The sequence below is a fragment of the Megalobrama amblycephala genome, linkage group LG17, assembly GCF_018812025.1.
Source record: "Megalobrama amblycephala isolate DHTTF-2021 linkage group LG17, ASM1881202v1, whole genome shotgun sequence".
NCBI lineage: Eukaryota > Metazoa > Chordata > Actinopteri > Cypriniformes > Xenocyprididae > Megalobrama > Megalobrama amblycephala.
In genome coordinates, this window is record NC_063060.1 from 18,078,194 (window position 1) to 18,102,721 (window position 24,528).

The window sequence follows — 24,528 nt, forward strand, 5'->3', positions numbered from 1 at the left end:
AACGACTTCATTCAAATTCGTCTACCCTTGGATTTCATCAAAACTATCTTAATTTGTATTTAAAAGATGAACGAAGGTCTTAAGGGTTTGGAACGACATGAGGGTGAGTAATTAATGATAGAAATTTCATTTTTGGGTGAACTAACCCTTTAGCTCTGGCCTTCGATGTCCACTTTCCTGCAGCATTTTGCTCCAACCCTAATCAAACACACCTGAACGAAATCAAGGTCTTCAAGATTGTTATAAAGTTATAGGAAGGTGAGTTTAATTAAGGTTGGAGCGAAAGTCTGCAGGAAACGGCAGTTGAACAATAATGCAATATTTCATGAAGAAATGCTCAGGTAATGGATTCTTTCTTTTTACATCTCATGGTCTCATGTGCTTTCTTCTCTTCCCCCCTCTCTTCTGTCCTTCATGTAGCTCAATAAGGCGTTTCAGGAGGAGGAGTCTCCTGTGGTGATATACTGTATCAGCATGCAGTGGTTCCGGGAATGGGAAGGTTTTGTCAAAGGCAAGGACATCGGTAAGTCATTTCTCATCCCTGCTGCTGATACTTCTAAACTATCTGAAAGTTTGAAATTGAATATTAGCATCATGTTCTGTGGTTATTGATCAATAAGGAGTTCTTGAAGAACTTCATTATAGCTTTTGGTCGCATTTCACATTTGGTTGGGATATTTGTTTCTGATGATGGATGGTCTTGTGTCTTTCAGATCCACCAGGGCCAATTGATAACTCCAAGATTGCTATAAATAAAAATGGACACATCACATTAAAGCCAGGTAATGTTTACCATCAGGATCTTTTTAAGTAATCATGAAATGGCATTTGTATCCCATTTTCATATCCCACTTTCTCAATTTGACAATCATTCCAAACCTGTATGACTTTCTTCTGTGAAACATACACTATTTTCCAATGTTGTTTGGACCTCGACATTCTTCAGAATATCTTTTGTGACTCTCAGAAGAAACAAAAATGATAATGATTAAACTGATAATCGCAATTATTTTGATAAAAAAAATTAGGATCACGATTATTAATCACGATTATTCTGATTTGACACATTTCTTTTCACATTTTACTTTTTTTTTTTCGCAGATGAATCGCCTTTGATAATGAACGCGATATTGCGTGGCTTGTCAGTGAAACTACGGCTCTGTCTATTAAATGCCGCTCCATTTGAAAGCAGGTGATGGCGATTTAGCGGCAATCAGGGAACCGGCTTTACTGACGAAATACGCGCGACAATCTCATGCGATATATCGCCCAGCCCTACTCAGTACAAAAGCTTAGGAAACTTCTCTCAAAAGCTAAAACAGTGAAATTCCTGTTATTAATTCCAATCATTCCAAATTGTTAATGGTTTTATATTAAAACAACAAAAAGTCACAAAGGTTGCATTAAGTGCTTTTATTCAGCAACCACAATATTCATGTCTTTCTTTCTTCAGTCGAAAAGAAATTAAGGTTTTTGAGGAAAATATTTCAGGATTCTTCTCCATATAGTGGACTTCAGTGGGGTTCACTGGGTGGAAAGTCCAAATTGCAGATTCATTGTAGCTTCAAAATGCTCTACGGGATCCCAGACGAGGAATAAGGGTCTTATCATATGAGACAATCAATAATTTTCTAAAAAAATAAAAATAAAAATGTATATACATTTTAACTACAAATACTCAGCTTGCACTTGCTCTGCGATCCGCACGCATGACGTAATCATGTTACAAAGGTCATGCGTGACATAGGCGGAAGTACCGATCCAGTGTCTACAAAGCGAACATGCAAAGATTAAGCTAAACACCCTTTACAAAAAAAAAAAAAAAAAAAGAATTAAAACAACGATATTGGATGATTTTGAAGTTGGAGGAGAAAATTAGTTTTTCGCCCTACCACAGTACTTCCACCTACGTCACGCGTGACCTTTCAACGTAATGCGTGGCGCGTCGCAGAGCAGTGCAAGACGAGCATTTGTGGTTAAAAAGTATGTACTTTATTTATTTATTTATTTATTTATTTTAAATTACCTATCGTTTCGCTAGAGAAGACCCTTATTATTTTCCTGGGATCACATAGAGCCCTTTGAAGCTGCACTGAAACTGCAATTTGGACCTTCTACCCAGTGAACCCCACTGAAGTCCACTATATGGAGAAAAATCCTGGAATGTTTTCCTCAAAAACTTCAATTTCTTTTCGACTGAAGAAAGAAAGACATTGACATCTTGGATGGAGGGGGTGAGTAAATTATCATGAAATTTTCATTCAAAAGTGAACTAATCTTTTAATAACTCATTTAACACATCCTGCACTTTTTCTCATTCAAGCATATTCTTTTTGTAAAATAAAATTTTATATATATATATATATATATATATATCAAATTTTTCTTTTTATGCATCGGTGCCGAATCGTTCATATCAGCATCACAATGTATCGTATAAACTATTATATTCTACAGCTCTAGCCAGAAAATGTGTCCAAGCTCTGATTGGAGGAATTAACACCAATCTGGCAACCCCAAGCATAAACACTCATTACAAATGCAAGATAACAGATGAGAAATGAGGGGGGGAAAATCAGGATAAATAACCAGCAAACTAATAGTTAAAACTATTATGCTTAAATGGTTAGTTCACCCAAAAATCTAAATTCATTTACTCACTCTCATGTCGTTTCAAACCTGTAAGACCCGTAAGATATTTTTTAATGAAATCGGAGAGATTTCTGTCCCTGCATTGAAAGTCTCTTCACACAATACTCTACAGTTCAAAACGGTAATAGAGAGATTGTAAAAGACTGTAAAATGTACATCATATTAAGTGATCATGTCTCTTAAGAAGACTTGCATTAAACCATTAGATTGATATGGATTTCTTTTACGATCTCTTTATGAATGTTTTGAACCATCAGAATTTTGGGTGAATAGACTTAAAATGAAGGGACAGAAATATCTCGTTTGTGTTTCGAAGATGAATGAAAGACTTGTGGGTTTGGTACGACATGAGGGTGAGTAACTGTTTACAGAATTTCATTTTTGGGTCAACTGACACCAATTAATGGATTAAAATTTAAATTGTGATCACGATTAAAATATGATTATTCGTGCAGCCCTACAATAGTGTGCTTACTTTTACTTGTGCTCAAAAAAACCAACAAACACATTTTGCTTATTTTATGCTTTAACAGGTGCCGATTCAGGTCAGATATCAGAAGAGACCTGGAACTTCCTCCATTCCATTCACGGAGGAGGGCCGGTGGTGACCGTGCGGCCCAGCGTCAGCCATCAGGAGTCCGAGAGTTCTCAAGCAGAGGAGAAGATCGAAGTGGAGACACGCTCGGTGTAGTTGTGCTGAGATGCTGCTGGGCCGCAAGGGGACCGACAAACACTTATTTTGCACTTCACTTTTGTTTTCAAGGATACTAGCAAAGGACCTTACAGCTTCACCTCATCATACACACTCTCTGTACCCTTTATGACTGTTCTTTATAGCAGACGGATGGATTAAACATCCTCCAGTGTGCTTTAAATTTGTATATATCGTGCATATCCACATCCTCTTGACACTAGAAACCAATTAGACTTAAGACACATTTTCACAGTCCATTAATGCATTTGATTTCTGTGTGCAGCTGCATTCATGACAGATTTTGCTTCGCCCAACCCAAATAGACCATAATTTGAAAAATTCCACTGCATCTGTACATATTTTTGAGGTACTGCCTCACTTAAGAAAATGAAAGAATATGTTGTCTTAGTGGATGAAAACTTCATGTTTTGGGTATGAAGGGATACTAAAATGCTATGTAGTCTCAGGAAAGAACTTTTTTTTTTTTTGTTTGTTTTGCACTGTACTGTAGATTCAAAAGGTGCATGCTTCAGCTCTGATGTTCGATATGTATTTGAATGTACTAGTACTTAAAGAACACACGTTCCTGCACTAAATGTTATTTATTCCAGAGGGGTATGATTATTCTGGCATTCATGGATGTTTTCTTTGTTCGAAAATGATTTGACAAGCTAAATCAAAGCAGAATGCACGCTAATAGGAATGATGTGGCACATTATGCTGGCAAGAAAATCAAATCCTCATTTTTATTTGTATGGCATAGCTGTGCCCAGTGGGTTGCATGGAGATGCAAACAATAAGGCGCACATTGGAACACATCAATGGCTGTCTTGTTTAAAAATGCTATGTAAAAGGAAAAAAATAAGATCAATTAAATCCTGCTGCCGCACATGTACATTCAAGGCATTATTTAATGTATAGAAGGATGTTTTTCAATATTAATTGTCCGCTGAGATGAAAGCTGTATCTGAGTGGCTACTATTAAACCTAAAACTCATGCTGTCAATATCTGTCATCATTCGTATGAGCTGAAATGTAAGAAACTAATATGAATTCATTTGCTTTGTGAATTGATACATTTCTGAGTAGTATTTCACCCCAAAATCAAAGAAAAAATAATAAATGATAATTGTGCATAAAGAAAATAAGGCCTGATTAGGACTTTTTTTTGACATTGTGATATTTTCATGAGAGTTAAGCACATTTGCTGCAGTTCATAATGCATTTAGACGTTTTATTTTTATGGTTTTCTGAATTCCCATTAATCTCATGATTCTTATTACTGAAATATGTTAAGAAATTGCTGTTGTAGTACCTCACTGTTTTGTTGTTTTCATTACAGTAAGGAGAATTATATTTTCATGAAAATAAAAATTCATGATAATTTCTTATTTTCTTCTCTTGGTTTTGGGGAGAAATATAGCAGGTTTTGCATGATTCACACAATGTTGTACAGGAGTTTTAAATATTTAAGATACAGACCCCCAAATATGATGATATTTGAGTGAGGGACCCCTATTCTAAAGTATAAAAGGCATCTATGTAATTCTTTGTATAAAAAGCCAAAAAAATACATTATACATATGTAAATATTATTTGGAAAATATTTATGTGCTATGGAGCCCCTAAAGAGATATGGTGATGGAAAAAAAAGTCAATCCATTTTCGTTCTCACAAATGTTTGCATTTCCCAAAGAAAGTTTTGCGAGGAAAGTTTCTGAGGGACGCAAAAGCATTGAAATATATTTTTGCCCTTTAATTCTTTTTTTTTTTGCTTATATTATATATATATATATATATATATATATATATATGTTTATATATAATGTATATATAATGTTTAGAGAAAATTACTGATTATACTGAATATATATATATATATATATATATATATATATATATATATATATATATATATATATATATATATATATATATATATATCAGTATAATCAGTAATTTTCTCTAAACATTGAAACGGACCTCTTAGCACTAGGAGTTCGAAAATCCCTTTGTAGAAAATGCTTGAAAAATATACAGGTCAAGGCATTATTTTGACTGTGAATTTAATTCATTGACATGAGCCAGACATAAAATTAAAGTAGTTTACTGAGCCATAAATAGCATTGGTGTAATCTAGCCATTATTTTCCCTCGTGGACAGATCAATAACATATAGGAATAGTGCATTCTTCAGTACAATATGCTGCTCATCATCAGGCTGAAATGGTCGGTAAGGTCGGTGCTGACAGCAGAGCTCTTGAGAGCCGGTCATTATGAAAGCAGCAAGCGTGTGGGCCGCGGCTGCTGTCCTGTACAGTATCGCAGTGAGCGGGATTGTGGGATTCACATTCACAGCAGCACCGAAAGAGAAAAAAAACATGGCGGCTGCCGAATGTGCAGCAAACGATTTGCGGAAGTGAGGTAAGTGTAATTCTGTAGCTTCATAAACCCTTTTACATTGAATTATCCGTCACTCAAGTCCAATTCCCTGAGTTTATCTAGAAGTTAAAGCAGACTCTGGTGCAGGAACCGCTCCGATTGTAGCAGTTCGAGCGGATTTGATGGGCAAAGTTGTTGCGGCTGATCAGTTGTGTATGTGCACGCTGCCCCCGCTCCTCTGCACTGTTACACGCTAGCCAGTTAGCTTCAACATTTAGGCCTTTTATCTTAAAAAGTAATTTAATCACCTGCTCTGCGGATTGCGTTTATATGACACGGGGAAATAACACATTTTCCGTTCGTTAACAAGTGTTATGAACGTGCGTTAGAAAGGGTGCGCCAAATTCGTTAGCATTAGCATGCTAAAGTGTGTATTATCTTCATTAGTGCTCCTAGCCAAAATGCTAATTAGTGGATGAGTTGTGGAAAAAAAAATCCCAATTGTTTGTTCTCACTGTTGTGTGGACGTTTACACGATAAGTGTGTTTTATTATTTATAGCGCAAAATGAAAGTAATTGCGCTTCCTGTGAATGCAGTAGTTAGCAGGTGAGCTAATAAAACCCTGCGGACACATTTGTTTTGTTCAGTTAAACGGTTAGTTATGTCTAAAAAATCATGTGTTTTAAAATTCTTAATTATGTGCATGAAGCAAACGTGTTGCATTAGAGACTAATTCAGGAGTTGAGATACGCTCAGAAATCAGCAGAACTGGAGAAACTTGCACGGGGGTTTGGGAGGCACAGCCGGGCGGCACATCATGCCGAGCCGCGGATGCGGTGTTGCCGGAGAGGCCCGTTAAAAGCAGTTGAAGGAGATAATGTTTTCTTCTTACGGCTGTTCTAGATAAATAACGGTGAGTTAATAATCTACAGTAGTGCTTAAGTCACTGTTTGTTAGTGTGTCCGGTTTATGAAGGCAAACCCGTTTCTGAAGAGAACATCTCATTCTGAGAACAGGTTTTTAATGAGGGTTTTATCAATTTTCAGTCACTGAGCCAAACTGGGTTCTCTGAAACCACTGCGACGAGCAATTTAGAAAACATGCTGAGCTGCACAGAGGGCGAGTGCTTTCTCCGCGTTGTCATTTGGACTGAGTTGGGCTGTTTTGTGATAGTTCATTGGCGAGCACGTGTCAATTTAAAGTTCTTTGCCACGCGCGCGAGCTGAAAGATTATTCAGGAAGTTTCAAATTCTTGACGCGTGCGGCGCAGAGCGCGAGTAGAATGACAGCCGCATATTTCATATCCATAAAAACTGTAAGTTTTGAGGGCAGTTGGCTTTTATCTCACTCCTATGGTATGTTCCACCTCTTTGAGTTTCTGTTGTCACCTGTCAGTGACTGAGGTAGTGTCTGTGATTGTTTAGACAAGGTGTGATGTACGAAAAAATGTCTCGATTCTAATCTGTCCATTATTTATGCATTTAATCGGATAAAGTAATTTTAATTTAATTAATTTATACATTATTTCCAAAATTGTTATTTCACATCCTGCCCAATGTGGAATCGAATGTTTTTACTTTTTCCCCATTATAAATTAGTTGCAGCCCTAAAAATGCGTATTTATATTATTTGTAAATTGAATTGCAGTGTTTTTCCATGTACAGTTCTGTATGCTTGACGCATAATACATACCTATATTTTACTGAGTAACAGTGCAATTTTAGCTAATGTCCATGTGCTTGACTCACTTATGATATTAAAGTAATAAATAGTAAATCCAAAAATAAAAATCATGTAATTATTTACTCACCCTCATTTTGTTCCAAACCTATATGTTGTTATTTTACAGCACTATATATATATATATATATATATATATATATATATATATATATATTTTTTTTTTTTTTTTTTTTTTGTAAATAATCTTTTTTTTTGTTTTTAGCCCACACAGTGACAGTTAAGTTACAGAGACATAACTGTCAAGCCTCAAAAAAGAATAAATAAAACTAGTCCATATGCTTTCTGCAGTATTTACCAATTCTTATAAAGATAAACAAGATCACTGAAGAGTTAAGACTTAAATCTCATTCACAATCATTATACATATTCAAAAAATGTTGCATTTTTGTGCCGTGCCAGCATTGAAGTCATTGATGTGTCATAAACGGACAGGTAGAGCAATTTAAAACAGACTTAAAGGTACAATATGTAATAATTTTGTCTGCTAGAGGTTGCTAGAAGCCTATTCAAAACGAAGGCGTAGCTTGATGATGACAAGTTTTAGAGCGGAATCTTGGGACATGTGGTCTCCATCTCAACGGACGGCGCAAAAGAATAGGGATTGGAGTCAGAAAGAAATCATGCTCATGGATGCGATTATTAACGTAACTGTAGTATGAAGCAGAGCAGGAGCGAGTGTTGTGGGAGCTGAACGATGCCGCTGGAGCGATTGCGCAACACACGCCTCACGAGCAGCAGAACTTTTATTATGACACAGTCGCCGGCGCCGCTTCCGCTTTTCCGGTCATGAGTATGAGGTAACGCAGCTCTGTTTATCATATTAGATACATTTGAAAGTGTTGAAAATGATGCTCGGCGCCTGCTGTGAGACACTGTTGCACACTGCAGTAAGATAGACGATTTTAGAATATCATATTAATAATTGCTGGATGTCTTGTGTTGATAAATGGCATGCAATTAATTTTAAAGTGTATTGTATGATGGATCAAATGCTGTATTACTGTTACTAAAAATAAAGCTGCATCTGATTATGCTATGTTAGCTACTTCACAAAATAGTGTTTTTCTCTGAGGCATGGTAAAGCATGGTACTCGCAAAAAATCAAGAAAATTGATTTAAACAATAAGACTAAACGTGTTGAGCTATATAACAACAATTCGTTTTCTGTCTATAAATATATCAAAACAGTTGTTCCCTTAATTGTCTATTAAAACATGTAATATATTAAAGCATCTTTGGTGTTTCCATGGTTTCTACAAAATAAAACCGGAAACCAACACAATTGACAGGCGACTCCTCACACGTCCTGGAGCCTTGGTTAAAATTTCAATTTTCTCACGATTTACAAATAGTTGTAAACATTTGGGATATTGTAAGTACTCAAGTGAACAAAATATATAACACTGGCCTAGTGGTTTTTGGATATTTTACTGCAAAAATATTACATATTGCACCTTTAAATTTAAGTCCAAACTAGGAAGATTTGGAATGTAGTGCACAAATTGTATAATTTGATGTTGCTTGTATGGTGTCCTGCTAAAAAGATGAACAGCTGGTTTGGAACAATATGAGGAAGAATATATAATGTGTGACCTACTCTTTCTACTTTTAACTTGTATTTGGACAATGCCAGACGACATGAAGCGTCTCCATTGGCTGTCATAAGAACAATAAGAGCCGCTGCACAGATGGGCTGCTGGGGTCTTTCTTCAGTGCATCTTTAGTGTTCACTAATTCTGCCCCCGTAATCCAGAGAGTCTGTTTCTGTTTAAACCGAGCAAGGTCAGAACTGAGATCTCATTTTTGATTTTTGATTTTTTTTTCTTCAATTTTTCGTTTATTAGCTGATTTTATTCAGAAGAGTTGTATAAGTTTTGTCTGAAAGTGTTGTTTGCAGGGACTCAATTTATTATTTAGTCATCCTCATGTTCCAAATACACAAGCATATAGTGACCAGTGACTTTTATATACATTTCAGTTGTGCCTCCACATATATAAACCTGCCACATTGCAGTTGGTCAAGAGTGACATGGCATTTGCCATTGTTGGTGTCAGAACCAACGTGACAATATTGTTGGGGTACCCATTTAATACAGTGGTTCTTAACCTTTTTTGAGTTGATGATGCCCCATTGTCCAACACAATATTCAAAGGCCTCCCCATATAGAGTGCTGCATTGATGATGTATTTTTGTAGGTCAGTGTGGAAGTTGGCATCACCTTGGTTCCCTCATCCAAAATCCAAAAGGATTTTTGCAGAAAATGAGCTCTGTGACCAACAAAAGTTTGATACTTATACGTTTTGTTCATCATGATAATCTTCACAAATGAACACAACTTTTATGAATTTTGAAGCCTAAATGCCATCGCCAGAAGTAAAAAGGTTGACGTAGGATATAAATGAATTATACCACAGTTGCTAGACTTCAGCATCACCTCTAAGCTTCCGACAACTGTTTTTAGTCTTTATTTTAAAAAAAAGTTTTCCCTGAAAGTTTGGTTTGATGGTTTTTCATGTCCCAGACAACTTCTGTAGTCCCATTTAGCCACTTGTTAGCAACCAGCTTTTTCAATACATATAAAAGATTTCAAAAAATAACAAAGGGGTAGGTACTTCGGTCAGTAGTGATGTTTGTACTGAAATTTTAAAAATGTGACAATACTCGCATTTCTGCAGTACCACTAATACAGAGTACCGGGTGTATTCGGTACCCGCTGATACAGTAGGTGGCTGTGTATCTGTGTAAGTGCTCTGTGAAGAGCGTCAGAGGTTTCTTTTTACAATGTTTAAATAAGAGATTTATTGAGCGCTGTGCAGTGTAGATGGCTTTTTTATTGCGGGAGTTTTCACAGGAGTGTAGATCTCAGTGAGCAGGCACTGAATTTAGCCTAAGTTATTGACAGCTTCAGTGATTATGAAGGCCCATATACAATTTGAAAAAAAAAAAAAAAAAAAAGTATATATATTGTTTTCGTGTTGCTCTGTACACTGCAAACTTTCTGGATTTACAACTGCATTTAAATGACAAAACAATCTGATACTGTATGTCAAAATAGTTGTGCATTAAGTATTGGAGTGTAAATGCAAGCTAAGACCTGCCACTTGTTCTGTGTAATGTGTATTTATTTCTCCTTCATTGTATTACAAATTTTTCACTTGATCTTTTTATTAACAATGTTTACTTGTAAACATTTAAAGGCTACATGTTGTTTTTATGTATCATTTACTTAATTATTATCATTGTAAATAATAAACTGATTTTATTTATTTATTTGCTATGGTACCGAAATTGGTACAGAGAATTGTGAAATTTTACTAGGCAAGTTTATTTATGTAGCACATTTCATACACAATGGTAATTCAAAATGCTTTACATAAAAAGGAATAACAATAATCTAAATAATTACAGCAGATTAAAAGTAGCATGTGTAACAACAGAAATAAAAGTAGAGAATAAAAATTGAAATCAAATTTATTAAAACAGGTTAGTATATAAAAAAGATGATGCATAAATAAAATGCACTGCAATCAGTTTGGACATAGCACAGAGTTCATTCAGCAAATGCACAGCCAGACAGACAGCAGACATACTAGTACCATGACAACCCTACAAAGCATTTAACCAAAAAACCCATTCAAAAATCCCATTGATTTTAGGACGATGGAACCAGAAGTGCTATAATGCTAACTTGTTTCTGAGTTTTGGCCTACAAAAATATATCATCCCTGCAGTGATCTATTGGCTAAGATATTTTATCTGGTATGTCTGTCACGTTTTGACAAAGTTGTTAATAATTATTTATTAACAGCAACTGGGAGTGTTGATATATTAAAAAGAATTAACCACAATTAAAGGTGCAATATGTAAGAATTTTACAGTAAAATATCCAAAAACCTCTAGGCCAGTGTTATATATTTTGTTCACTTGAGTACTTCCAATATCCCAAATGTTTCCAACTATTTGTAAATCTTGAGAAATTGCAATTTTAACCAAGACTCTGGGACGTGTGAGGAGTCGCCTGTCAATTGTGTCATATCCGCATTACCCTCGGTTTCTGGTTTTATTTTATAAAAAAAATGGAAACACCAAAGACGCTTTAATATTTACATGTTTTAATAGACATGGTAACAACTGTTTGGTTACATTTATTGACAGAAACGTTTGGTCTTAAAATCTAATTTTCTTGATTTTTTTTTTGTTTTTTTTTTTTGCGAGTACCATGCTTTACCATGCCTCAGAGAAAAACACTACTTTGTGAAGTAGCTAACATAGCATCTGCATTTAACATGCAGCTTTATTTTTAGGAACAGTAATACAGAATTTTCTCCATCATACAATACGTTTTAAAATTAATTACATGCCATTTATCAACACAAGCCATCCAGCATTTAATATGATATTCAAAAATTGATCTAGCTTACTGCAGTGTTCCAACAATGTCTCACAGCAGCCGTCGAGCGAACGCACAGAGTAATGTTATAACATTTTCAACGCACTCAAATGCATCTAATATGATAAACAGAGCTGCGTTACCTCATACTAAAGACCGGAAAAGCGGAAGTGGTGCCGGCGACAGTGGCATAATAAAAGTTCCACTGCTCATGGCGTGTGTTGCGCAATCGCTCCAGCGGCCTCGTTCAGCTCCCACAACACTCACTCCTGCTCTGCTTCATACTACAGTAACGTTAATAATCGCATCCATGAACATGATTTTTTCCCGAGTCCTATCCCGATTATTTCTTCCGGCTGTGATGTGAAGACCACATGTCCCAAGATTCTGCGCTCAAACGTGGCGTCATCAAGCTACACCTTTGTTTTGAATAGGCCTCTAGCGGACTGAAAATATTACATATTGCACCTTTAATGTGGTTCCAGAAGATTTGAGATTTGAGGGGGGAAGGAGCAAGAAACATGAATTCAGTTTACATCTTGATTTGTGTGTTGAGCATTTGAATTAAGTTAATCCTTTATATTTTTAAGTCATTCTGTGGCCCACTTGGAAGTTTGCTGGGGGCCCACTGGTAGAACATCTGCTTTAATAAGTCGATCCTAGTGGATTTTCTGATGTTCACACAATGAAATGCTTTGAAGTGTGCTCTGTTACATTACTTATCGTACTCTGTTATTTAGGGTTTTACTCCTTTATTGGGCATATCAGGAGGAGCCAGCCTAACCTGCACTTACTATATTTGAGTTTCCAGATAACCTCATTACGCACAAATGAGTCATGAAAGGTTGTAGCGTGTGTGATGACATTAGTGGTGAGTGACTCCTCCATGAGCAAGAGCTTTTCCCTCTCATTTTATGGTCGTAATGACTATGAACATTCTTCAAAAAAAATCTATTAGCCTCTATGTGTTTGTGCCAGCTCAAACCACTGTCTGGATTTGCTGTGTAGAGAAACAGGTCTTTTATAGTCTTTCTAGAGAGAGGAAAATAGAATCTAGTAGTTAAACTGACATGGGTAGTAATGGAAAATGATGTTTTCTAACCATTTTAGTGCTTTTATTCAGGCCTGACACCACCCCATCTGTCTGTTTTCTGTCTCGTCTTTTATATGCATGGTCAAATCACATTAGACGCTCACCAGGAGGCTTCAGTGGAGTGTGAATAAGGGGTGTGTGTAAGACTCTCCTCAGGTGCCTCTCATTTCTCAAGCAAAGCTAATGTCAGCAGTGCAAAATCTTATTCTCTCGTCATTCAGATCACACTAATTGCACATGGCATTGATTGTGTGAACTGGAGGAGCTGGTGTGGTCTATGAAATATCTGCACTGTAAAAATGATATTTGTAGTAAATAAAAGAGAGATTTTTGGAGTTTGCCTTCCAAGAAAATTCTCTTTCTACTTCAAAAGAGAGTGTTACTTTTCTTTGAAATTCTTTGTCAAATTATACTAGCAGTGTTAGAGTGAAAATCCTGTTTCAAAGTAAATCCTACACCAATGTCTTTTCAGTGTCGCTGTTTTTTTTTTACAAAAATGCTGTTTTCTCCTTCAAGGACAGGCTTTTTGGAAGTGTTCTGGCTGTAATAAATCTGAAATTGTGGCCTTTACCCCCTGCATATGTACTAGACGTATCCTCTTGCACGGCTTTAGCATAATGGAGGCAATTGAGAAATTTGATATGGTGTAATCTAATTTTTCACACTTCAAGCTTACATTTGACTTTAGTACTACACTAATTATTGAGTAATGCAGACGATGGTACTAGCCAGCGCTCCCTTCAGTGTTCTGTGAAGCCCCCAGCTGAAATGAGGTGTTTTTGCTGCTACCTTGCAGATTTTGTGGAGTTCACTGGTCCCATATCAATTTATCATGTTCTGTAAGCGCCGGTCTTTAGACTGACTGCTTCATTATTCATACCTGGGCTCCAAAATTAACTTTTTGCCACACCTGCCAATGGCTGGTGAATTGAGAGAAAATGTAAACGTTATTTTGAGATTTTAAACAATTAAAGGGAAAGTTCAGAAATTGTCATCAATTACTCAAGTTATTCCAAACCCATAAAACTTTTGTTCATCTTTGAAACATATTTTATAATCTTTGAAGAGATTTTAAATGAAACCTGAGATTTCTCTCCTTCCATTTATAGTCCATTCCACCAAAAGTGTTAGCGTGTTGAGTTCAAAAGATTGAAAATTAATCCATTACTTTGTTTGATGAACAGATTTAATTTAAGCATTTAATCATAAACATTGAACAATGTACATACATAGAACATGTTAAATATGGTAAACAAGCTCAAATGTGCTTGTGAGAACCAATGAGGTTTGTTTTCGTGTCATGCAGGAACCAGTGCAGCTTGTTCTCATACATCAAGCAAGCACGTTTGAGCTTCTGTTTACAATTTTTATTGTGCTGCGTGTGTGTTGATCAGTGTTTATATGTGAATAAAAGCCTACATTTAAATGTTAGATTTAATATTTAGAAGTAGTAAAAGAATTTGTGAAACATTGCAGCTCATTGCGTCGCACAAGATTCTATCGATGAACCGCTGTCACAAAAATGTGAAGGCTTCTCAATTATTTGGCTTGGAAACTTTTGGATAAAAAAGAAAATTGATAAATGTTTAAAAGGAAAATTTCATCCAAGGAAAACATTTGACACTTAAGGCCCAGGTATACTTTATTGTCCCGCGTTCCGCTCCGTCTCGCACAGTTGAGCGCTCAAGCCTTTCAACCCCGAATGGAACACGGACATGGGAAGTATACTTTGTCAGTGAGTCAGATTGTTATAATTAAGTTTACATCACGTAAATTTGTTCAACTTATATTTTGGTGCTTTATGAATGTTAATTTTGGACCCTGGTAAAAGGTTTCTGTGGAGCACTGACTGCTTCATTTAAGATACCCAATATGATCAGTCTTTCAAGGCTAAAGGTTTGTGTTGTAGTGGCCATTGTTGGAAAGCACTTTTATAGCTCACATAAGAGGCAGCTTAAATACAGACCATCCCCCTTCACATCTGCAGCTTTAGCAATGCACCAGGGAAAGCCTAGCCAGCACATGTGTGATAAGTAGATTGATAGCTTGTGGGAAACTCTCAGATAACATCTGAATATCAAACATATTTATAGACTTTTAGGTAACAGTAGATCATAGCCAGCCCGTAGGTTGTTATTCTTCCTTTGGTGTATGTTTGATTGTGTTTTACCAAACCCAAAGATTGTGAGAGCAAGAGAGGAACTTACGATAAAGATGTTCCTTTGAAATTGCGCACATTAAAGGCCCACTGAAGTGCCTTGGAACGCGCAGCTTTATTCAAAGTGTTGACGTGATTTCCACTGAAACTGGAAGACAGGACATATCGAACAGCTCCTCCCATTTAAAAAAAATAGCCAATAGGCAATAAAATTTGTATCACAGCTCGGCCAGAGCTGTTGAGCTCAGTCAAAACTCATTTAGTGCCCCATATAGTGCACAATATGCCACTCATCATGTAGAAAATGGTAAATGTGTGAAAAAGTGACCGATTTTAGCCGTAGCTTCAGCATCTATTTATAATGTAGGGGGCGGGATGCTTTAGATACTACAGAGCATTTGATTGGACAGAAAATCTGATGAGAAGTGCAGCGTGATGTCATCAAAATCGTTTATTCATATTGGTGGAAGTGAGAGACTAAGATTTGAATGCTTATATCTTCTAAATACAAATTTTGTCATTGTTTTCCAAGCAACAGAACTAACGAGCAGCTCCCATTTTTTCTGAATGCCAGGGTATGGCAAATGCCATACTTTGCCATACGTAAACACTTCCCCTGAGTAGAATCCTCTGCCGACTGGTCACTCCCGCTTATAGTCAGCCGGACTTGCGCTAGTGGCAATTCCCTTTCACCGTCTGTGTTATGATTTCAGAAAATAAGTTTTGGGCGAATGCAGACAACTTGATTATTATTTATGAGCCCCAACATCCAGCCACGCAAGAAAACATGCAATCTACCTGAGAGGAGATGTGTTCAAGCCATCTATCACTATTGTAAGTTAGGCTAAATAGAGAATTTATATATATATATATATATATATATATATATATATATATATATATATATATATATATATATATATATATATATATATATTTTTTTTTTTTTTTTTAAAACAGTGTTTCTTTTAACTGTGTCATGCACGGGATGCTGCAAAATACGCCAGCGCAACAGTCAAACGTGTCCGTCTAGCAGGTTTACATAGAAAAATGATGAAAAAGAGTGTCTTTATACTGTCCCCTATTTTCCTATAAAGAACCATTATTTCCCTTTGCTGAAGTTGAGGAACATCAGTGTTTGTGCTACAGACATGAATGATACTTTAAATTGCGTTTTGTTGAGGGTTGTTCTATTTTTTGTTTTGTTTAGTTTTTTTGGTTTGAAACTGTAGACTTTCATTGAAAGAGGGATTTGAGACATGGACGGGACCTTTTTGACTTGGACCAGTAAAGAATCACATAGCAGCACCTTGGCACCTTTTGCACAGGCAAACATCACACACATTTTCTTCAGAGATCTAGTTCATATTTTTTCACTAGCAAAAAAAGCTATAAATAAAAATGTCTGTCGCCTTTTCCTGCTCCATCTCAATCCATTGATGCACTGTGGAGGAGCATCCAGCAAACAGTTTAGCTCACATCTTTAAACTGCAGATAAAATGTTTCTTATACTTTATTTTTCCATATTTGGCCCTTTAGTCCATAATGTATTTATCATTTTGATAAATCACCTTAATGTGTATGTTTTTTTTTTTTTTTTTTAATATGACACTGAAATGAAATTATCTAGCTGGATAACAAATGGAAGCTTTTACCGAAATGCCAAGAATAATTTGTGCTCATCCCCGAAGCATTAGTTAGGATGAGTTGAAAATTATAATCAGATCACTGTATGTCACTGTGTGCAGCAAAAATGTGTTTATGAATTCATAGCTGTCATAAGTTATAATAATAGCTGGGACACTTTCAGGTATTTTGCTGTACTTTTTTCTCTTTTTCTTAAACTAACTTAAATTTAAATAATCTATTTCAGATGCATAAATATCTTAAAAATAAAATGTATCATTGGCAGGGCAACTAAAATCTTGACTCTTTTTTTTCTAATTATAAACTAAGAATAATCTCACACCCATTTAACTGTGCATCTGATTGGTCTTTAATTATTCTCTCGTTGTGTCCCTCAGGTGCCCACATTCTGCTGCTGAGGAGAGAGCACCACGATGAGGAGACAGTAGGCACCCACCATAGTATGGCCGCGTCCCGCTCTTCGCGCGTCACAAGATCATCAGTGGGGATAAATGGATTGGATGAGAACTTTTGTGGTCGAACCCTCAGGAACCGCAGCATCGCCCAGCCGGAAGAGAGCTCTCCGCCTCCTGTGCCCAGAGCTCGCTCACCGAAGAAGAAGCAGGACTGTCAACAGCACCAGCAAACCGGAGCACAGGTCGGAAAGGTAGCCGAGAGCAAGGCGGAGGGTGAGCCCTTGCCCGCCTACGGAAAACGGGGCTTGCCAAGCTCCGAGAAGGACGAGTCGGACAAATCGGACTACTGCGAGCGTCCGAGGGCCGGGGGTGGGCCGGAAGCCTCCCCCGCCCTGAAGAGGGCCAAACGCTGCCCTCGCTCAGGTGAATCGCAGGGGGTAGAGGAGGAACACTCTCTCAAACCGGAGAGCCCTAATCCCGCTGCACCGAAGGAAAACGATGAAGGCGCCAAATCGAACGCGTCCACGGCCCCTCAGCTCAGCCTCGACAAAGAGGCGGAGCAGACAGAGGACAGCCCGGCGGAGGAGATCATCCTTCCGCAACAGGCTGGTGAGAACATCAAGGCCACCAATGGCATCACCGAACTCCATAAGGAGGACTCAGAAGTTGCAGCCTTAACCGCGGAGCTCTGTGCCTCCCCTGCAACTCTCAACAACAGTCCTTCACTGTTAAATGGCAGCCAGGCTGCGCCCTCATCCCCTGACCCTATTGTGCCTTGTAGATCCCCTCATCCCAAGCAAGCCAATGAGTCCGACAGCCCTCAGATTGACTGTGAGAGGAATTGCACACCCGAGGAAGCTGCCGAGGCTGTGCTGTCCCAAGAACCCGAGATGGAGGTAGAGGTGGACGTCGTGGGGGACGCCGGGCAGGCTCAGGACGAGCTCGCGAGAGAAGAGAGCACCAACGGTGGCTTTCAGGCTGAGCCGCAGGACCCTTCTGACAACTGCTCGAATATCTCAGGCGAAATGGCGATGCTGGCTGCCTCCCAGCTGCCCACAGAGCCCCCCTCCTTCACAGAGCCTCAAGAACACCGATATACCCTGAGGACTTCACCACGCCGCGCTGCCTTTGGTAGTGGGCTCAGAGCCAGCTCCCCCAAACCCAGTTCCCCGCACATAGACAATGGTTCACTGAAGGAGGAGGCCATGCCGGTTCCTCTTTTTTCAGAGGACACCAGCCATAAAGACCCTCCCCATGATGCACTGGGGCTTTCTAGCGAGGCAGATAGTGAACTCTCAGAGAAAGCAGGCGTCAGTGGAGAGGTCGGAGTGTCGGATAGTAGAGTGTCGAGATCCACCAAAGAGCTGCTGGCCGCTCAGGCTGAGGAAGATGAGGAGGAAGAGGAGGATCCAGATGTCTACTATTTTGAGTCTGATCACTTGGCTCTCAAACACAACAAAGAGTATGTTCAGGTTTATGCTATCCTGGCTGAAGTCATTATTGTTTTTATAATTGTGGTCAACAAAGGTGCACTTTGTCTTTATGCACTTTTGTTTTAATTCATTTATGGTGTTTGCTATGAAAGCACCATTGTTCATTGTTCCTCATATTGTTCCTAATTTGAAAAAAACCCAAACCCAAAGTATTAAACTTTTTAGATCTGAAGAATTAAAACGACATATTTTCGCAACAGACATGAATCTTGCAGCTTGTGGAGCCAATTGAAAGATTGGCAAATCCTGTAGGCTTGAGGTGCGGTCACATTTCATACATTTTGTGGGTAAAAAAGGTCTATTATCTATTGTCAGCAGTGTAACAATGTATAAAGCACAGCTCTCGCACAAGTCATTTTCAAACCTAGCAATTTTCTGACCAATTCAAACCCATTGCAGAATCTCTGTCTGGAAATCTTTCACCTTTTACGCAAATTTCCCACATGATTTCCTATTGAAATGACTGGATTTTGCTTGTGAAAATTCACAGAACAGTGGCAAATGTGACCGCACGTTTAGATTTAACTGCTCAGGTTCATCCTTTCTAAAAAAAAAAAAAAAAAAAAAAAAAAAAATTCAAACATCTATAGATGGTGGGATCTTTTGACTTTAGCCAATAAGAAACCTCCTACAACACCCTAGCAACCGCATAGCACAGCTCCAGAGCCATAATAACAATATGATAACCATTCTCAGCAGTACCACTTGTACTTTTCAGGTCTTAATATTTATTTTCCAGATTCAGTGTGTTTTGTATTCTCATACATCAAATTCCTTATAATATAGAGGTTTGCTTTAAAAGTAGTAGCATGTTGTAGTGCTTTAACTTCTGTGGTTGTCTAAACTCAGCAGTTTTTTTATTTTGATTTAGTCTTTTGTCTTTTTAGTTTTCAAAGTGTTTGTGCTTTGTAATTTGAAGACAGGAATGTTGTCCCAGATAAGCATCTTAGTGTTGTCCTGCTTAACTCTGCATACTTGTTTTCTGTAGCGTAATAGTCAACTGTGCTAGCAGAAAATGAGCAACAGCTGCTGTAATCTCCATGACGGTGGTAGGTAATAAGCGAGGGGAAGCCTGCTGCTGGTGGACAGGTTGTCCTGGGTTGTGCTCATTCAGCGTGTGCCCATCTCACAGTGTGAGTGCAGGGATCAGGAGCAGCCAACTGGATTGGCTTGTCGGTCAATAGAAATTAAAAGAGAATGGCATCAGTTTATGAGGCCTGTCTGAATTATTTATTTATTTTTGTTAGATCATTAAATCATTCTCTTTTCCTATATGGGATCATTTTTCTCCTCCATTTTAATTAGGATTTATTGTGTGCTTGACATAAATTCAAATTATAGATATATTTATGCAAATTTGTACTTTTTTGAATAATCAGATAAGGGTTGTTGCTGTTGTTGCTTGTCTGTGCAAAACTGGTGACCACAATGGCAGTGAATTGCGGTTCCCAGGCTGTTTTTCAAAGCATTGCTGGTTGATTCCTAAGACATTGCTAGTGTTTTGTTGGTCGCAAGGTAGTTGGTTAGTGTAAGTGTATGGCGAAACGGTATCAGGCAATAATGGTGGTCTGATCGTTTAGAAAAGTAGCATCAGATTTGAGGTTTCCACTAGATGTGGAGGTTTGTTCTAATCCAAAGTATGTCAAGATTTCCTTAAAGCACCACAAACAAGGACACAATGACACAAAACACACAATAAACTCATACGTGCCTTATATTAGCTACTAAGCTGGAAAGACGTGTGGAAGTTTATTGAGAGTAGTTTTAGTACAGAATCCCGGTCTGTGGTTATTAAGTACAGGTTAAATGGCACAGTACGAAGCCCATATCACTGTATGTTTGTTTAGTTTTTGTCTTAATAGTGATGTAGTCTGCTTTTCAGATGGTTGACCCATAGGTGGCAGTGAAATGCCAGCCATATGTCAGTTTTGTGCTTATTGCCATCCTTGGCTGCTTTCCTCAACCTGCAGTGCTACATGCCTATCTTTATTGTGCATCTGAATCGAGAGGCTGTTAACAGCTTCTCTGCAGTCCAAGTTAATAGACAGCAAGGAAATTGAAGAAAAACTAGTCAGCTGCCCTCAAGTAAGGCAAATCAAATGGAGCAAGTCTTCTAAATGAATTCTTTTTGAGATTAAATGCTTGCTGTCATCAATTGGTTTTCATTCATGCCATGTTAGGCTAGATAGATTATACAAGGTCTGTTGAGCTTCTGAATAAGATTACTTCTAAGCAGTAGACAGAATCTCCCGCTGAGAAGAGCATCTTTGTCTAATTTGCTTTTTTTTCCTCTTTGCCTTTTTTTCACGTTCCTATTTGTGGATCCTATTTTCCTGAGGGCGCGCAGGGAAAAGGTCAAAGCTCTGTAGCGCTCAGGCAGCGTCATCTTCATAACTAACCAGATGAATCTAGAAAAGCTCTTTCAGATGTGAGATTAGAGGCACAAAATTCTGTTTTTTCTTTTTTGTTTGAGCTGTTTGGCAACTATTATGTAACATGAACCTAGTGCAGAACAATAGTGATTGTTGGCTTGTTCTACCTCTATATCCAATGTATATTACAATATTACTATCATACATCAGTGTTGGCAAAGATATTTGGTAAAAATAAACATTTTTAACAATATATATCAATGACTAGCATTAACTCTAAACAAAAAGGCTAGCTAGCATCTACTGAAGAAGGGCTTTTTAAGGCTAAATCTGCAATCTTGTTGCCCACTGAAGTGTTTTTGTATTATCATTTAATTGAAGTATTACGTTATGCTTTGTTGTTAATGATCTGTTTAATTTTTCAAAGTTTCTTGTTTATTTCTGGGAAAAACATGCACTGGGAAAAAATATTTAGTTTGATCTCCTGAGGTCGGCCATCAGTATTTGAATTTAAAAAAATCTTTCCCTAAAAGTGTTAAACAATTAAAAAATGAGCTTTCCATGATTCACAACTAGTTCATCTATATCCCCGTGGAAGCACAAAGCCTGGTTCCTGCATGAAGCTGTCAGTCATCACCCACCCACCCTATGGCGAACAGGAAATATTTCTATTTATAGAATATATATTTCTATGGGAACCGTTTACATGGACTTTCTTTAGAAAAGCTTGTGGTTGTGCTGTACTAAAATTAAATAATGAATGAATAACTGCTGAAAGTTTGATGGCTAGATGCATAGCATCAGCTGTTAATAATGTACAAAGCTTCTCCTCTGTCCTTACACGTTAGTTATCAGAGGTTGCTCCAGACCATCAGCGTACTGGAGGCCCAGCGAACCCAAGCCATCCTGGACCTAGAGACACTGGCACGGCATCAGAAGGAAGCCCTGTCAGACCCTATCGCCTTTGTGGACCAGCTGCAGAAACAGGTACAGAAATTTCCTCCAGGCCTTCCATTGCTCTTGTCTGAAATGGCTGTTATATTCTGGTATGTAATGCTTTATATCATCTTTTTCGTTACAGGTGGAGATGGGTTTGCCTCGCCCCCAGAGAGTGGTCCAGCTCCCGGACATTGCGTGGGACCAATACACCTCAGGCCGTGGCGACTTTGAAAGGGAGTTCTGTGACAAGAAGCGTAAAACACGGCGGTTGCAGTTAATCTTTGACAAAGGTGTGTACCAGTTGTAAAAGATTTTGTGTGTGCGCGTGCGTACGTGGGTTTTTTTTTTTTATGGATGGGCCTTGGGTCCAATGAGTAGGATGTGTAATAGAAGACCTAATAGAAGACCAAAAATACATTAAAGGGTTAGTTCACACAAAAATGAAAATTATGTCATTAATGACATCGTTCCAAACCCGTAAGACCTCCGTTCATCTTCGGAACACAGTTTAAGATATTTTAGATTTAGTCCGAGAGCTTTCTGTCCCTCCATTGAAAATGTTTGTACAGTATACTGTCCATGTCCAGAAAGGTAATAAAAACATCATCAAAGTAGTCCATGTGACATCAGAGGGTTAGTTAGAATTTGTTGAAGCATCAAATACATTTTGGTCCAAAAATAACAAAAACTATGACTTTATTCAGCATTGTCTTCTCATCTGGAATCCTTTCCATTGAATTGATTCCATTGAATCCTTTCATCTGTCGGCGTTGGTAATGCACTTTTGCCGTGGTTGTTTTTGGCGATTAGGGCATCCGCGACATGCACACTTACACACCATTTTAAAAAATATAGCAATACCAAAATACAAACAATGTAGAATAGCTTGAATACAGCGTGCGTCTCCCTCAGACTGTAAACGAAGCTCGGGCGCAATAGATAACACGTCAGCAGCGTCTTACATCAGCAGCGTCACTGCGGAGTCGTGAACCACACTCCGGAGCAGAAGGGGGCAGTAATGCACCAATAAGCTGGATGCCAACCGCTGTAAAACAGGAAAGAAGAAGAAGAAGCGGAGTCGTGAACGCGAATTGACAACAGACGCGGAAGAGAAAACAATGCTGAATAAAGTCGTAGTTTTTGTTATTTTTGGACCAAAATGTATTTTCGATGCTTCAAAATGTCGTGGATGTCCTAATCGCCAAAACCAACCACGGCGACGTAAAAATGCATTACCAGTGCCGACAGATGAAAGGATTCAATGGAATCCGTTCAATGGAATCAGTTCAATGGAATCAATTCAATGGAATCCGTTCAATGGAATCAGTTCAATGGAATCAATTCAATGGAAAGGATTCCGGAAGAGAAGACAATGCTGAATAAAGTCGTAGTTTTATGTTATTTTTGGACCAAAATGTATTTTAGATGCTTCAACAAATTCTAACTAACCCACTGATGTCACATGGACTACTTTGATGATGTTTTTATTACCTTTCTGGACATGGACAGTCTACCGTACATACATTTTCAATGGAGGGACAGAAAGCTCTCGGACTAAATCTAAAATATCTTAAACTGTGTTCCGAAGATGAACGGAAGTCTTACGGGTTTGGAACGACATGAGGGTGAGTCATTAATGACATAATTTTCATTTTTGTATGAACTAACCCTTTAAAAATGGGCTGCACGATTAATCGAAATAAAATAAAACTAAATTGTAATATGGATTAATGTGACAATCAAATCCTTTACAATTGCCAGCATAAAAGTTGAAAGGTTTAACATTTGAAAATGAAGAAATTAAAACTATAAAAACAATAATTGTTTTTCTTAAATACACAATTTTTTTTTACAGTGAAATATTACAATAGTAATATTTCTTAATGTTTTTATTTGGTAGTAATTAGGGGTGTAGTGTACATGCATTCGAATCAAACCAAAAAATTTGACGTTTTGAATTTTACCGTGCAGCATTAGTCAATTTATCAATTAGAGTTCTGTGTACTGTTACACCCCTAGTAGTAGTAGTAGTAGTAGTAGTAGTAGTAGTAGTAGTAATATTAGTAATAATAATAATAATAATAATAATAATAAAATAACCATTATTATATTTATTATTTTATAGTCATATTGAAATAGACTTTTTTTTAAGCCAAAATGTGCTGCCCTACAAAGAAGCAAAGTTTTTTTTTCCCCAAAATTTTAAATTGCCCCAAATAATAAATTGTAATTAGGTCAGATTGTGCAGCCCTATAAAACAACCATTGTATTTTACCATGCAGCATTGGTCAATTTATCAATTAGAGTTTTGTGTACTGTTACACCCCTAGTAATAATAATAATTAAATAACCATTATTATTATTATTATTATTATTATTATTAATAATGTCATATTGAAATAGACCTTTTTTTGGCCAAATTGTGCAGCCCTACAAAGAAGCAAAAAAGTTTTTTTTTTTTTTTTTTTCCCCAAAATTTTAAATGGCCCCAAATAATAAATCATAATTATATCAGATCGTGCAGCTCAAATTCACACCTACAATGACTTGAATAATATATAAAAAATTA

The 24,528-nt window shown here is 37.5% G+C and overlaps 2 protein-coding genes across 4 annotated transcripts in view; both read left to right on the forward strand.

Annotated features, from left to right (window-relative positions):
* Positions 1 to 4,352, forward strand: part of usp33 (ubiquitin specific peptidase 33) — a 40,705-nt gene extending 36,353 nt beyond the window's left edge. Inside the window, exons 22-24 of the mRNA XM_048162932.1 lie at positions 421 to 523; positions 714 to 782; positions 3,186 to 4,352. Coding sequence (XP_048018889.1) covers positions 421 to 523; positions 714 to 782; positions 3,186 to 3,343 — 330 coding nt within the window. The 3' untranslated portion in view covers positions 3,344 to 4,352. The remainder of the gene's footprint in view (positions 1 to 420; positions 524 to 713; positions 783 to 3,185) is intronic.
* Positions 4,353 to 5,517: 1,165 nt separating this feature from the next.
* Positions 5,518 to 24,528, forward strand: part of zzz3 (zinc finger, ZZ-type containing 3) — a 33,281-nt gene continuing 14,270 nt past the window's right edge. Inside the window, exons 1-4 of one of the 3 annotated variants that reach the window (XM_048162895.1) lie at positions 5,518 to 5,769; positions 17,138 to 18,617; positions 21,869 to 22,007; positions 22,102 to 22,249. In XM_048162895.1, the coding sequence (XP_048018852.1) occupies positions 17,203 to 18,617; positions 21,869 to 22,007; positions 22,102 to 22,249 (1,702 nt within the window). In that variant the 5' untranslated portion in view covers positions 5,518 to 5,769; positions 17,138 to 17,202. Of the gene's footprint in view, positions 5,770 to 5,859; positions 6,642 to 17,137; positions 18,618 to 21,868; positions 22,008 to 22,101; positions 22,250 to 24,528 lie in introns of those variants that run through there. The other 2 variants (XM_048162893.1, XM_048162894.1) reach the window with 2 other exon arrangements.